Consider the following 16,515-nt stretch of genomic DNA (forward strand, 5'->3'; position numbering starts at 1 on the left):
CAGTCAGGCAAGAAAGGAGAGCTGTAAGGAGCAGCTGCCTCTATAGGGTTACTACTTACCCAGCCTCCTCTCAGCCTGTTTTAATCATGCAGAACCCTCCCTTCCTGTTATCCCCCCTCATCCCCTAGTTTTCTCCCTCTAGAGCCATGCCAGTCACTGCAGCAGAGCAACCCCCATTCCTACCTTTGTCACCAGCTGCAATCTTAGCTGGGCCTTCAGGACATTACTCACGTCCCTTCCTCCAAACCATGAACACTGACCTTTTCATTTCCTCTTGAGAACGCCACGCATGTGCCTGCTCCCGCCCTTTCATTTAATCTGTTTCCCTGTGTGATCTGCCTTCCTCTGTCTCTTCTGCTTATCCAAATCTTACCATCCTTTGCAGCTCTTCTTGGATTCTTTTCTCCCACCCTGAACGCAGTGAGCGAGCCTTAGGCAAGTCATTTGACCTCCCTACGGATAAGACTGTTAGATCCTGTACGTTGCCGTTTTGCTTTTATCTTAGGAATGCTGGATGATAAATACAGCTGTCTTTTTAAAAGTCATCGTCTTGAGGTAAGCAACAAACCAGTAGAGAATGATGATCTTAATCATAATGATGACACTGATGTTGGCTCTCCTTTTGAGGAATAGAAACAGCACCCCCTCTGTACAGTAGGTGAATTTGTTATTCTTTAGCCCAGAACCGGGTGGACAATATCAGCTTTATAGATGATTGGTTGCATAATTTAACTGTGGAAAGGCTTGTAGACTTCTAGAAAAGCTTAGAAGTGGCTCTCGCTTGGTGAATAATGTGTTTTCTTTTTTTTTTTTTTCTCAACTAGCTATTCTGTCGTCGGTTTTATTGACAAAAACAAAGACACTTTATTTCAAGATTTCAAGCGCCTCATGTATAACAGGTAGGATTGAAATTTTATTATTTGTCTTTATGTTAAGCTCTTTGACATGTATATTACATAATATATATGCACATGATTATTTTATGTGACAATTTTAAGAGTTTCTGGTAATTTTTCTAGTTCTGCTTGATCATACTTAATGAGTGAAATAATATATTACTTTATGATGATAAAATCTGTAAACTTAGGGCAGGAACCCTGTTACTAATATGATGTTCCTTGATTTCCCTTGGGTTGCTTCAGTTTCTCCGTTCATTGCTGCCATCCTCTGGCACCCCCGCCAGTGTACTCAGCAGTCCCCCAGCCAGGGCAGTGGCCATGGGAGACTGTCAAATAGCCTCTGGCCCAGCCGAAAGCTTTACATACTCAGATTCCCACTGTAGTGTCTTTTCAGTGTCTCCAGCTAAGGGACCACCCTAATATCAGAGTGGCTCTGGTGTCAGTGGTGATAGATCCTGAGTGGTCAGAATCTCTCACAATCCAAGAAAATGTGAAAAATCTGTGGAGAAATAAAAACCAGGCAGAGGATAGCAAGTTCACACCCAGTACGGATACCTTGGAAAGAAGGCCTACGAAGAAGAGAAGCTTCCTAGCCAGCTGCTTCTTTTGGATTAAAGTGTTGTCGCTCACGCATTAAGTCTACTCAGCCCGTTGGTCAGTAGGTCAGACAAGGTGTATGCAGCACCTCTGAGCTGCACGTTCTTCTGTGCTCTTGGGGTGCAAAGCCCCTGCCCTCCTGAGGTCTTTTATTCTAGTGGAGATGACAGTTAATAAACAGTAAAACAACGAACTTTCAGGTGGTAACAAGTGCAGTGAAGAAAAGTAAAGTAGGTGAGAGATTGAAGGGTACAGACCAGGAAGGGCCAGGGAGGCATTACAGGTAGGGTGGTCGGAAAAGGCTTCTTGAAAGAGGGGTCATTTGAGCTGAGACCTGAGTGAAGTGAGAGCATGAACCATGAACAGGGCGGGGAAGAGAGGGGGAGAGCATTCAGGCAGAGAGAAGGGCTAGTTCACCAAGGCACTGAGGTGGGAACGAGCTTGGGTGTGTTGAGGACGGCAGGAAGGCCAGCGTGGCTGAAATCAGTGAGGGGAGGGGAGAGCGATTGGGAATGACTGCAGAGAGGTCCACAGGGCCCAGCTCACGAAGAGTCCATGAGCCAAGCATGATGGGAAGCCATTGGAATGGATGATGTGATGTGATCTCTATTTTAAAGAAATCATCGGAGCCGCTGTGTAAAACCCAGACTGTAAAGGGCAAGAGTAGACATGCAGAGACCAGGTAGGAGGCTCGTTGAGTGATCCAGGCTGAGGCGTGGATGGTGGTTACAGAGATGATGAAAAGTGGTCTGAGTGGGTGATGTTTTGAAAGTAGAGCCAGCAAGGTTTGCTGATGGATAGGATGTGTGATATGAGAGAAACAGAAATCAAAGACGATGCCTGAGCAATGGGGAAGGGATGCTCGATCGTGGGAAAGACAAGAGGAGGCGCTCATTTTGGGGGGAAATCAAGAGTTTCGTTTCGGATATGTTTTGTCGGAGGTGCGTTTTGGGCATCCAGTTGAAAATGCCAAATAGGCGATTGTTTGTGTGCATCTAGAGCTCAGAGTAAAGGCAAGACTAGAGACGTAAATTCATGGTCACCAGTCTATTGATGTTATTTAAAGCCATAGTCCTGGGTGAGTTTGTCTAGGGTGAGCAGAGATAAAAAATAAAAGAGAGAAGGGGTTGAAAGATGAATCCCTGAGATACTCCACCGTTTCGAGTCAAGCAACGAAAGAGGAACTAGCAAAGGAAACTGAGAGCATGCCTGTGAGTTAGGAAGAAAGCCAGGAATCTGGTGTCAGGGAGGCCAGGTCAAGTAAAAAAGATAAACTGTGTCAAACACTGTCAAGAGCAGAGTCCTGTGAGGACCAAGATTCACCATTGGATTTGCAAACCTGAAGGTCACTGGGACCCTGACAACACTGGCTTCAGTAGAGTCGTGAAGACAGATGTCTGACAGAAGCGGTCGCGAGAGAATGCAGAAAATGAGAATGTGGAGAAAGTGTGTTTCAACAGTTCTTTCAAGAGGTCTTGGTATAAAATGGTTCATCTGGATGGATGAAGCCTCCCAGAGCAGAGATGGAGCCATCATCACTAGAAAGTCACAGAGACGTGGCAATGTCAGAGGGGACCCATGTAAGAGCTGGTTTGGGGAGAAGAGAGTTTCAGAAAGAAGTTCCAGTGCTCGGTTTATCAGGTAAGATGCACCCATTTTGAGAGAGAAATCAAAGAGTCTGGCATTGCTCTGTGTGTAGAAAATGTCAAAAAGTCAAATCGGAAAAACGGCCTCAGTCGGCCAGTGACAAGGTCGGGGTGTGTTGCCCGGGGAAGGCAGCCAGGCTGTGTACCGGGAGGCTGCACAGGGTGACATTCGTTACCTTCTTGAATTATCACAGCCCAGAGGTTCAGCTCACAGAGAACAGCTGCACCTTCTAGTGGTGGATTCACGTAACCCCCAGCTCGCAGGACCGATGCAGAAACAGACCAGCGAGCAGAGTTATTTCCAGCGGGCAATCTAACGGTCTCATGGTATGGAACACTTGCATGGGGATAACGGCTCTTCTTCCCCATTGGAAAACCTGCCTGGGAAGTCAAATAGAACTCTGTTAATTGCCCATGAAAAATATCACCTATAGAATGCTTAGTTGCTTGGTAAGCCTGGAATCAGAACAAAGGAACTTAGATAAATCCAACAATTAAGGGCATCAGTCTGAGATGAATCCATTTCACAACAGGGATGGTCTTGCCAAAGGTATAAAAACATTAAAAGTCTGATCATTGCAACTTGTTGTATATATCTCCGTAATAGGAAAGGCCTTGCCAGTGGGATGGAAAGTCTTGAAATGATTTTGGTTAAAACCATCCTCCCCGGGGCTTCCCTGGTGGCGCAGTGGTTGAGAATCTGCCTGCCAATGCAGGGAACACGGGTTCGAGCCCTGGTCCGGGAAGATCCCACATGCCACGGGGCAACTAGGCCCGTGAGCCACAATTACTGAGCCTGCGCGTCTGGAGCCTGTGCTCCGCAACAAGAGTGGCCGCAATAGTGAGAGGCCCGTGCACCGCGATGAAGAATGGCCCCCGCTTGCCGCAACTGGAGAAAGCCCTCACACAGAAACAGAGACCCAACACAGCCATAAGAAAATAAATAAATAAATAAATAAAATTAAAAAAAAAAAAACAAAACCATCCTCCTGGATGGTGTTTAGATGGGCTACCTTTGCCTTTTCGATGCTTCCATGGCTAAATGACCTTTCCAAATTCAATCCTTTCTTTCTTTATATCTGTTTAAAGAGTAATCCCTGGACCTCTAGTTCTGTAGAGCGTCCATGCATGTGTGCAGGCACATGCGTGTGTGTGTGTATATAAAGGGAAGGAGGCAAGGAGCAAGCAGGTGGCATGCGAGGTGCACAGATCGCCCTTTACCACTCTCGTTAGCCAGCTAAGTTCCTCCTTATCTGTTACACGTACTGGGTTTCTGGATAAATAAGCTTCCCTTTTAAGGGAAAGTTTCTTCTAAATAAGTTTGAAAACTATGTTGACTTACTGGCCTGAAAGTTCTTTTTCTTTAAAACAATTGTATGTGTCTGTTTTGATTCATTATGCATCAGTTCTACTGTTTAATAACGTAATAATAATAAACATCTTATTTCCTTCATTCCCAACATTCCCCCCTCCCTTCATTTACAAGGTAGTGTCTGAAACAAGACCAAAAGGGAGTAAGGTGGCACTGAGGGTAGAAACTGTGTAGACAAAGCCAGTGATTTTCTGTCTTTGATGTGCATCAGGATTTTCAAAGTGCACACGCTCTAGTTTCTGGAAATTCTATTCCAGAGGTGTTAGGAAGGCATCCAGGCATTGTGGGCACTAAAGGTTGAAAGCCATTGCCTCAAGTTCTCTCTCTGCTAAAGACTGAAATGGAAAAGTTAAGGAAAAGCAATATACATTTATGTGGTCATTTTTATTGGTACGTGTATCATTGGAAAATTGTGGAATAGGATTAGAAGGTAGTAAAACTGGGTCCATGAACCACAGATCATGCATTATTTTATAGCCACTTTTGATGGTAGTTGGCACAGCTTGCTGGCGATGGAGAGGGTTAGGACTATTTTTCTTATTCTGCCTTCATTCACAGACCCAGTCAGTCTTCACCTCACCGTTTATCTTCTTCACTCTTGTCATCCATTCTGGCAGTTTGCTGCTATTTTTTTAGAGCCTTTTTGTACAGAATTTTACTAGGTGTTCGGGGAACCAACTCAATTTTCTCAGTTTTATATCAGGAAAAGAAAAGTGGGCAAAATGATGGCAGCAGTAAACACAATTAGAAGAAAAAAAAATCCATGTTAGGTCTTCTCTATTCTCAATCCCCAATTAAAAAAAAAAAAAATCTGATGAGAGAAAAGTTTCCAGGATGCAAGCAACATTTCAAGTTCCAGTTACTTTAAAATCAAAAGCACCCAATGTTGTGTTCGTTTCTTTCAGGTGTACAGCAAAGTGAATCAGTTACACATGTACATATATCCACTCTTTTTTAGATTCTTTTCCCATATAGGTCATTACAGAGTATTGAGTAGAGTTCCCTGTGCTATACAGTAGCTCCTTATTAGTTATTTTCTATATAGCAGTGTGTATATGTCAGTCCCAACACAACATTGTAAATCAACTATACTCCAATAAAAATTTTTAAAAAATCAAAAGCACCCAAAATGAAACAGGAAGAAAATCAGAGCTGAGACCACCATACATGTTTATAAAAATGTCTCCACTGAGCCGAATAAAGAATACAGTATATCATTTTTAGCCTGAAAACTGGCCTTAAGTACACTTTAAGAATCGGATTGCAACCGTCTTAGTGTCACATCAATAAAATACTGTAACCGCCGGTGCTACCTATAATGTGTTCATAATTCAGCTGCAGTAAAGGGATTTACTAGATGACAATGTAAAAGTGGTTATTTTCTATTCCTATCTGTATTTTTTGAAAGACTTGGCTTTTTGTGACCTATACTGAATGAATATTTGTTTCAGTTAAAAGATGCTTTCTCTTTCATGATTTCTGCCCATGACATTGAAGATCGTTTTCCTACTAGTGGTTTGTTCTCATTCTTATAACGACCACCAAAACCATTTTATTTTAGGTATATGGTATCAGAGCTATGCAAACCATTTGAGGATCCTGCATAATAATAACATCGAGGTCACTTTAAAGAAGTTTAAAGAATTTTTGGAATGTGGTCTCGTTTGGACACATCTTCTCACTCTGTAGTGCAGTATCTGTCATTATACCCTCAGCCTAATTTTCTGGGTGGAATCATTTTTCCAATCAGGGCTTGTGAGTTCTGTCTGCAATGCAATCGTGGCTCCCAGGATACAGTTCAACAGGATTGCTTAGCAATTCATATTCAGCTTATTTGAATGTAGCATTCAAACCACTCTTTCTTTGCTTCTCAGTTCAAATCCTGTGCTGAAGAATATGTGGCCCGAAGGCAAACTGAGCATTACAGAGGTGACCAAGAGACCTCTGACTGCCGCCACCTTATTTAAGAATTCTATGATTGCTTTAGTAGACAACCTTGCATCAAAGGTAATTACTGTCTTTTTTAAATATCCATTTCATTTCATAGATTCCCTCTTGATATATGTTATAGAGAACGTAAGTGTGGTTTGCTTTGTAAGTGATTATAGTAAATCAAATTGAAGAACATATTTAAAGTGAGTGTTACAATAGAATTCTTAATCCTGTTTTGTTTGTTTGTTTTTTAACATGGCTTGGTAAAACAGTTGTTTGTGTCCCAGATGGAATGCTCTTCTTAAAATTTGGGCCTTTTATCCTACTGTAGTCATTAATGGGAAAGTCTTAGTAAGATCTTTAAAAAAAAAAAAAGCAGTATACTACAGGCATAGTATATGCCTGACAAAATAAACTTCAGCCCTGTGCTGAAGACAGGGCCTGGCTTAAAAAAACAATCTTGAAATAAATTGTAACATACCATCTTTCTGTTGTATCTGAAGACAAAATGACCAGATCGAGGTTTAAGAGGAAGTTTAGTATTTAAGTATTGTCCTTAGGCTGTTTTAAATAGTTGAACTAAAAAGATGTATTATTGGCAGTTATTTCTGCTTTTTATTGTTCCTTTGAGGTCTAATACTGTTTGATAACTTTAGTCTGGGATTTTTTTTCCCCTTAAAGAACAGATTTCTACTCTTAACTGCTGCTGTTGACAAGTTTGATAAATTAGGCAGCATTCTGGGACTCATTATTTTTAGTGCCTTCATTTTTATCTTTCTCTTCTGATGCTTTTCCAGTATATTTTTTCTTCTTCATTTTTCACTTTTTTTTTTAAATCAACTTCCTCTCTAAAAATTTAAATCTATATTATTTTTGGTTACTTCCCTGTGGATAAATTAGGCAAATGCCACAAGAACACATCTATTCAGTAGCTTTCTATTCTTTTCGTCAGGATTCTTTGGCCTCAGGTGACAACAGATAAGCACAATGTGTTGGCTTGTATAATCAAAAATCCAGAAAGGCAGGGAGGGGTAAGGAGACGGAATGGTAGACTAGAATACCCTTAGGGCCCCTCCTCTTGTCCCTCAGCTTCTCTCTGCATGTCAGCTTCAACCTGTCTCATCCAGCAAGAAGGCAAGTGAACCTAGAAGGAAGGCATGGGACACAAGAAACAGAGTTGAACACAGAATTTTATAAAATGTATTTTATACAATACATTAATTATAAATATATTGTTTATAAAACATATTCGATTTATTCAATTAACTAGAAAAGAATCACTTTTTTCTAAATTTGGTAGTTAAATGTGAGTTTTTTTAAAATAAAAATTCTAGAACCATCTATAATTTCTTTATGGGCAATTGCATTCAGCTACTAAACAACTGAACCCCCCTCCCCAAATTAGTGGCTTAAACAAGAGAGATATTTATTTCTCTCTCTGTAAATGAAGTACAGGAGAAGGTATCCCAGCACTGGTACAGCAGCTCTAAGGTTATTAGAGACAAGTTCCTTCTGTCTTTCTGCTCTACCATCCTAGTGCTTGGCATCCCTCCTCCTGGTCCGAGATGGCAATTGGAGCCTCTTCCCTTTTAAAGAGACTTACTGGAAGTCTCATATAGCACTTTAGCTACATCTCATTTGCTGTACCTAGTTGCCAGGGAAGCTGGGAAGTGCCTTTTTATTCTGGTCAGCAGTGCACCCAGCTAGAAGTAAGTTTTCTGTTTTGAAGTAGGAAAAAAAATACTGTGTGTGAGGTAGGCAATGAGTCTAGCAGTCTCTGCTACAGCTCCCAGTCTGTGTGTTTGTAGAGGTGGGGGAATGAGGGAGAGAGTAGGGACAAGCAAAAGAATAGAGACAACCTATCAGTCTAATAGAAGGCAGGAAGGTGGGCAGGGCAGACACAAAGGAAAAATGTTACATTTAGAAAATACATACATGATAGAAATAAATCTAATTAATTGGTACTCACCATAAATGTAAATAGACTAAACAGACTGGATAGGTGGAAAATCCAGGTACAGGCATACCTTGTTTTATTGCAATTCACAGATAGTGCATTTTTTACACATTGAAGGTTTGTGGCAACCCTGCAACAAGTAAGTTTACCAGCACCATTTTCCCAGCAGCATTTTCTCAGTTGTATCTCTGTGTCACAGTTTGGTAATTCTTGCAGTATTTCAAACATTTTCATTATTGTTATATTTGCTGTGGTGATCCGTGACCAGTGACCTTTGATGATCTACGACTCACTGAAGGCTTAGGTGATGGTTAGCGTGTTTTAGCAATAAAGTATTTTTAATTCAGGTGTTGTTTTTTTTTTAGGCTTAATTCTGTTGCACACTTAATAGACTATAGTGTCATGTAAACATAACTTTTATATGCACTGGTAAACCAGAAAATTCGTGCTACTTAGCCTGTTGCAGTATTCATGTTATTGCCATGGTCTAGAACTGAATCTGCAGTAACACCAAGGTTTTGCCATGTTGTCTATAGGAGCTACCTAGTTGACACTATGCAGAAAGATTAAGAACAAAAAGGTGGATAAAGATATATCAAGCCCCCACCCCAAAAAAAAACCCTGGTGAAAGCGATATTAATGTGAAAAAACATAGAATTTAAGGGAAAAAAGTATTATTACAGATAAAGAGACTAATCATAATAAAATGAAAATACTCAATAAAGCCATTTTGAACTAGCTACCTAACAGCACAGCCATGATGGTACTTGAACTCTATAAAGCAAAAAAAAAAAAAAAAAAACCCAGAACCTGAAAAAATGTAAAAGGCAAAATTGACAGGTCCACAATCCTAGAGGGAGATTTTAAACCAACTCTACCAGAAACTGATAGATCAAGCAAAAACCTTAGTAAGAGTGCAGCAGCCAAATTTAAACTTTATCTAATAGATCAAAAGATCTCTGTACCCAGGGGATAGGAAATACATATTCCTTTCAGGTATACATGCAACATTTACAAGAATTGACCATGTGCTAGATCACAAAAGAAGTCTCAGCTATTTTAACAAATGTTGTATATATAGATTCATCTCCATCCTCACAGCAAATGAAATGAAAATCAGCATTAAAAAAGTTTTGTTTTTGTTTTTAATGTGCTTGGGAACTTAAAAATAATCCTAAAGTGGTCTACTTGTTATGCCTTTATTTAAAAAAAAACAAAAAAACAAGGAAGACTGAAAGTAAATGAGTTAACTTCAACTCAAGAAGCCAGAAAAGGAAATCCAAAGAAAATCTAAAGAAAAAATTAAGAAAATTTTTAAATAGCAAAAACTAAAAGTAATCAAAAAATTAATCAAATAGACCTTTAAAAAACTTATTTTAAAAAGAGAAAATAATGTTAAGAATGAAAAAATGATACAACTTTATATATTGCAGAGATTTTTTAAAGTATCAGAATATTATGAACAACTGTATGCCAGTGAATTTGAAAAATTAGTTTTCTAGAAAAATATTATCAAAATTAACTCAAGAAGAAATAGAAAGCCTGAATAAATCAGTAACCTTAAAGATTCTGAATCACTAATCAGAAGTCTGCCTTCCCCCAATTCTGCCAAGAACTTCAGGCCCAGCTGGTTTTACAGATAAGTTTTACAAACCCTTCAAGGAGCCAGTAATTCCTATCATACATACACTGTTTTGGAGGATGGGAAGAAGAGAGGCCACTACCCAATTCATTTTATGAGCTTAGTATTACCTTAGTACGAGGTTAATGTGAAAAAATGAAATTAGAGATGATTTTCACCTAGGAACATAAACATGAAGATTTTTAAAATACGTGTAAATAATGCATTTTCTGGCAACAGGGTGAACAAAGCACCCCCTAAAACCAACTGAGAGCAACCAAAAATTGGTAAATTATAAAAACCAACTTCCTGAATACGGTCATGAACTAACAAGAAAGCAAAGAATAGGCAGGCCTGGTGCTGAGTGAAGGCAGAAATTAACTGAATGAAGGGAAAAATAACTAGAGCACCAGAGCTGCTTTCACCCTGTCAGCATCTGTTGAAGTGGGTGACTTTGAGTATAGGTATCCAAGGCTGGTCCTTGGAGGGAAGCCCAGGGCCTGCCCAGAGTAGGGTGACTAACAAGGGATCACAAACCACATGCATACTCACACATATGTACACACACAAACACATGCACACACACAATGGTAGGTCTCCAGAGGGCTGCCTCCTCAGAGAGCTACCTCTAGAATGAGCTAGAAATAACCCCTCATTATCTGAAAGGAAAACTGCCTGTCTTGGTCCTTGGCACTGAGCCAAGCAGGGTGGGTGACCATCCCTTGAGAATTTATAATTGTAAGCCAGCTTTTGTGAGATTTGCAGTCCAAATTCATGCTACCTGGGTGGCCTGAAAAGGCTCAAGCCTGGTCAATTCAGGTCTGGTATTGCCCCCAGGCATCTGATGGAAGCAAGGTGAGGGAACCACCTTCATTCCAGACCTTAAAGAACTTCCACAGATGGAGTTCTAAGGAAAATAAGGAGTTCATAGTAAAAGATCTCCACACACATAAAGAAGCAAGACAGGACACAGGGAGAGTCAGACTAAACAACAGACTCATGAAAATGTCTTATACTGGATTATCAGAAACAGACTATAAAAATGTTTAATATGTTTCAAGAAATGAAAGGCCTAAAAATATGAGAACTAGTAATTGAGAGCAGGTAACTAGGCAATTGATAGAAATAAAAACTAATAATTAAAACTCAGTGGATAGGTTTAACATCAGTTTAGACAAAGCTGAAGAGAGAATAGGGAAATGAAAGAAACAATTGAAGAAATTATCCAGAATCCCACTTAAAGAGACCAAGAAATTAAAACTATAAAAGATACATTAAGAGACATGGAAGATAAAATGAAATGGTCTAACATGCATCTAACCAGAGTCAAAGAAGGAGAGGAGAGAATGGGCAGAACGATAGAAGGAAAAGAAAAAAGAATTTCAAGAATGATGAAAGACACCACTCTACAGGGTCAGGAAGTCCAGTGTATCCTGAGCTGGAAAAATTAAAAGCAATCTGCTCCCAAGCACCTAGTGAAACCCCAGAATACCAAAGATGAAGAAAATACCTTAAAAGCAGATTAGCTTTGAAGAGAGAAAATAACTAAACCAGAATTCTATACCAAGAGAATTTATATTTTTCAAGAACAGAGACACAACAAAGAATCTTTCTGAAAAATAAAAATAGAGAGTTAGAACCACAGTAAAGGAAATTCTAAAAGATATATGTCAGATAGGATGATGTCTGATTACTGAATGAAAATCTGAAATGCAAAATGAAGAGCAAAGAAATTGGTAAATATGTGGGTGCATATAACTAAGCTGACTCTGTAAAATAATATTTTATTGGATTAAAAATACAGGGTAGAGCTAAATAGCACAACAACAATAGCATATAAATTGGAAGGGTGGGTGATTATAATTCAACTGTTTAAGGTCCTTGGTTGTTCAGGAAAAGGATAAAAGTATTGGTTAGCTTATAACTCTCATGAGATAAATACATATAAAATTTTCTAGTGCAGTCATTGAAAGAATAGAAAAGAGTTTATAACTTCCAAACTAGTGGTTGGGGGTGGGGGAAGCCAGAATGAGAAAAAAAAATCATTAGTCCTAAAAAACATAGGAAAGAGGAGACAAAATAACATAGGAAAGCTGGGACAAATAAAGATGGTAGAAATAAATCCAAATATATTAGTAATTACAGTGAATATAAATGGAGAAAAATTATCAAATCAGATTAAAGAAGAAGAATACAGATATATTGCCACTTATTAATGACATCTAATCATAACAGAAAAGTTGAAAGTTTACATTTAAAAAGATATATCAGGGCTTCCGTGGTGGCACAGTGGTTGAGAATCTGCCTGCCAATGCAGGGGACACGGGTTCGAGCCCTGGTCTGGGAAGATCCCACATGCCGCAGAGCAACTAGGCCCGTGAGCCACAACTACTGAGCCTGCGCGTCTGGAGCCTGTGCTCCGCAACAAGAGAGGCCGCAATAGTGAGAGGCCCGCGCACTGCGATGAAGAGTGGCCCCCACCTGCTGCAACTAGAGAAAGCCCTCGCACAGAAACGAAGACCCAACACAGCCAAACAAACAAACAAACAAACAAATAAATAAATAATTTTTTAAAAAAGTCACAGGCTGGCAATCATGCACTCCAGCAATATTTAAAAAAAAAAAAAAAGCACTCTGAACAGACGGTCAGTAAATTATTAAATGAACTTGAATTTGCCTTTGACTCTATTTATACTGTTCAACACATGTTAAATATCAATAGATGAATATCTATCTAAATCAGGTATCTTCTGCCTAATACATATACTGATTGGTGTACTTTGGCAAAGGATGTTTTTCACAAAAATATAGGGAGAAATAGGTTTGAAAGCGCAAGATAATAAGATCACTATCAACTTTGGGAATTTAACTTTAATAAGACACTTAGAATTTGTCAAATTTAGGATTTCTTAGGTTGAGTCAATCTGGATATTTACAAAGGAGAGAGGAGGCGGCGTTTATAAATTGAAACAGAATTCTGATTAAATATAGAGAAAGTATTTCCACTAGCTTCCTTATCTGAAGGTTTTTATGTTACTAACCAGGATGAAAGGGCATTCCCCCACCCCTTAGCTGGTCATGAAGTGTCTATTCCAGTGTTACCACTTCCTGTGCATAATCAGTCAATACTGGTAAAATTCCATTCAACTGGGTTCTGTTTAGTAAAGTTACTTATACTACTCAAATGATACCTTACACTAAGATTGCTTTGCCCACATGATTGCATAAATTATTGAGTTCAAAATATTTTCTAATTCATACTGTAATTTTCTTTTAGACCTGAGGGTAATTTAGAAGTATATTTCTTAATTTCCAGCCTTATAAGATTTTCTAATTATCTTCTTGCTCTTGATTTCTAGCTTAATCTCATTTGATCAGAGGATAGACTCTGTGTGATTTCAGTCCTTAGAAATTTGTGAAGTTTTCTTTATGTGTTAAAATTATTTGCATTTAATATTCTACACACATCCATTAGTTTGCTAGTCATATTATTATTGTCCAGTGTTTCTGCATTCTTACTAATTACTTTGTTTTGTCAGTGCTGAAATGTGTGATAAAACCTACTTTGATTCTGAACTTGTCTACTTCTTGTTGTACCTTCCATTTTTGCTTTAAATATTTTGAGAATTTATTAGGCTTATTCAAATTAGAACTGTTATATCTCCCTAGTGTTTGAGTCATTTATCACTATGAAATGTCTTTATATTGCTTTTTGCCTTAAAGTCAGCTTTGCATGAATAAAAAAGTTAAAAGCAGCTTTTCTTTTGGCCAGGGCTTGCATGGTCTATCCTTTTCCACCCTTTTACTTTCAACCTTTCCATATCCTTATGTTTCAAGTTTGTCCCTCATAAATAGCATATAGTTAGTTTTGTTTTTTATCCCTTCTGACCATCTTTGTCTTTCAAATAAATCACTTAGTTCATTTATTCTTTTTTTTTAATAAGTTTATTTTATTTATTTTTGGCTGCATTGGGTCTTCGTTGCTGTGTGCAGGCTTTCTCGAGTTGTGGTGAGCAGGGGCTACTCTTTGTTGTGGTGCACGGGCTTCTCATTGCGGTGGCTTCTCTTGTTGCGGAGCATGGACTCTAGGCGTGCGGGCTGCAGTTGTTGTGGCTCGCAGGCTCTAGAGCGCAGGCTCAGTAGTTGTGGCACACAGGCTTAGTTGCTCCGCGCATGTGGGATCTTCCCAGACCAGGGCTTGAACCCGTGTCCCCTGCGTTGGCAGGTGGATTCTTAACCACTGTGCCACCAGGGAAGCCCAGTTCATTTACTCTTAACGTAGCTACCGTATGTTGTATTTAAATCAACCATCTCATCAGTGCTTTCTGTTCGTCTCTTCTATATTTCTTTTTCTTTGCTTCCTAACGTTTTTGATTGATTACTGTGGGCAAAAGGTAAACAGAATTCTATACCTTCTGCTTGATAACCTCAGTTAAATTTCTAACTCTGTTCCCCTGTTAACCTAGTATGATGTATATCAACTATATTACTAGGCAACATAACTTAAGATAAAAATTACCCCTATTGGTAAATTGCACCTGTACTGGGAAAATGATCATTGTCTGGTGGGGATGACATACTTCTGGCTTCCTGATTGTGATGACTCATGTATTAGGCGTGTCCCTTTCAAGGACCCTGGAAGCTATGTCTTTAGAGTTGTTACAAGAGATATTGAATCCTATGGGGCATGAGGCTTTTAAACCAAGGGCACTTCCCACATCTGTCTGATATGGACCTCATCTTATTGTGCCCAAGCTATTACCTGACTGCGGTATGGGCTGCTGCACGACCTTGACATGCCTGCCGGCAAACCGTGTTCTTGTCCTCCTGGGTAGACTCCTGCCAAGTGCGGGCTGTAAGTCTTTTGAGTCAGAATGTTTAGTTAGACCTAGGGAGGCATCCTTTCCTTGCACTGCCGCCGCCCCCACCCCCCCCCACTACCACTCAGTATTGCAATGATTTTTTATTACTACTTTATTCACGTTATTATTTTGGAAGATTTACATTATAATATTGTTTTGGTGGTTACTCAAGTTATTACAATGTCATTTTGGATTATAGAAATCTAATCTTATTTGGTGCTTTCACCTCCTTCCTGGACAATGCAAGGTCCATAAAACATCTTTTGGTCATGTACTTATAAATATTTTATTTATTTATTTATTTATTTATTTATTTATACACATATATATACAGATATATATGTGTATATATATATAAAGCCAGTAAGATGATGACATCATCATCATCATTATTATTACTACTAGGTTTAGTCAATATCTGTTTAGATTTACTCATTTATTACTTCTTTTTTCCTCTTTCTATATCACTGAGCTTCCTCTTGGACCATTCTTCTTCTCCCTGAATTTCATCCTGTTATATCTGAGGCCTGATGTTGACAAATTCTGAAAATATTTTATGCTGTTTTCCTTCTTGAAGAATATTTTTGCTGGGTGTAAAATTCTACATTGGCAGTTCTTTAAGCATTTCAAAGACAATACTCATTTGTCTTCTGGATTCCATATTTTCTTTTGAGAAGTCAGCTGTCAGTCTATTTGTTGCTCCTTTAGGTAGTCAGCCTTTTTTCTTCTGGCTGCCCTTCTTTGGTTTTCAGAAGTTTAACTGAAGTACCTAGGTGTAAATTTTTCTTTTTAAATCTTGCTTGCAGTTTGTAGCACTTCTTCAGTTTGTTACAGCTTGATTGTTTTTCATCAGTTTTACAAAGTTCTTGGCTATTAGCTCTTCAAATATTGCTTCTGCCCCTTCTGTCTCCTCCCTTTGGGACTGCAGTTACTTAGACCACTTCACGGTGTCTTCTGTGCCTCTTAACCTCTCTTCTTTATTTTCCATCTTTTTGTCTCTCCATGATCCATTCGGGGAAAATTCTTCTCACCTTCCTTCTAGTTCACTAATTTTTTTCTTCACCAGTTTCTAATCTACTCTTCTACTGATCCACTGAGTCTTAATTTCCATTATTGTATTTTTAAGTCCTAGGTTTTCCACTTGTTCTGGTTCTTTTTTGTAGTTTCTGGTTCTCTAAAAAAATTCTCAATATTGTCTTTTGTCATCTTGAACATGCTAAGCATAGTTGTTTTAATATTTCTATCTGATAACTCCAATATCTGGACCCTTACAGATCTTTTTATTTTGTATGTTGTTTTGCTATTTCTAATTCATGTTATCTTGGCTCCTTATATATCTGGTTAACTTTTATTTTGTTCCAAACATTATATTTGCAAAACTGTTTATAGAAATAATTGGAGGCCCAAGTTTATGTAATCTTTCTCTAGGGAAGATTTATCTTTGCTCCTTTTAGGCACCTAAAAGCACTGATATTCCAAAGAAGCTATTCCAGTTTGAAGGACTGAAATGATTCAAAGCTGAAAGGAGCACTTAGTATGTACCAGGGCTGTGCCAATTATTTTACATTCTTCAACAATGCATTTTTATACCACAGCTTCTGCCTCTTTCTATTAAATTACTCCTTCTGT

General features: G+C 38.8%; 1 protein-coding gene across 1 annotated transcript in view; it reads left to right on the forward strand.

Annotated features, from left to right (window-relative positions):
* MYO1D (myosin ID) overlaps positions 1 to 16,515 on the forward strand; it is a 348,817-nt gene that overhangs the window by 130,735 nt on the left and 201,567 nt on the right. The window contains exons 13-14 of the mRNA XM_068530137.1: positions 825 to 899; positions 6,389 to 6,521. Of these exons, the coding sequence (XP_068386238.1) occupies positions 825 to 899; positions 6,389 to 6,521 (208 nt within the window). The remainder of the gene's footprint in view (positions 1 to 824; positions 900 to 6,388; positions 6,522 to 16,515) is intronic.

This window comes from Eschrichtius robustus, chromosome 20 (assembly GCF_028021215.1).
Source record: "Eschrichtius robustus isolate mEscRob2 chromosome 20, mEscRob2.pri, whole genome shotgun sequence".
Lineage (NCBI taxonomy): Eukaryota > Metazoa > Chordata > Mammalia > Artiodactyla > Eschrichtiidae > Eschrichtius > Eschrichtius robustus.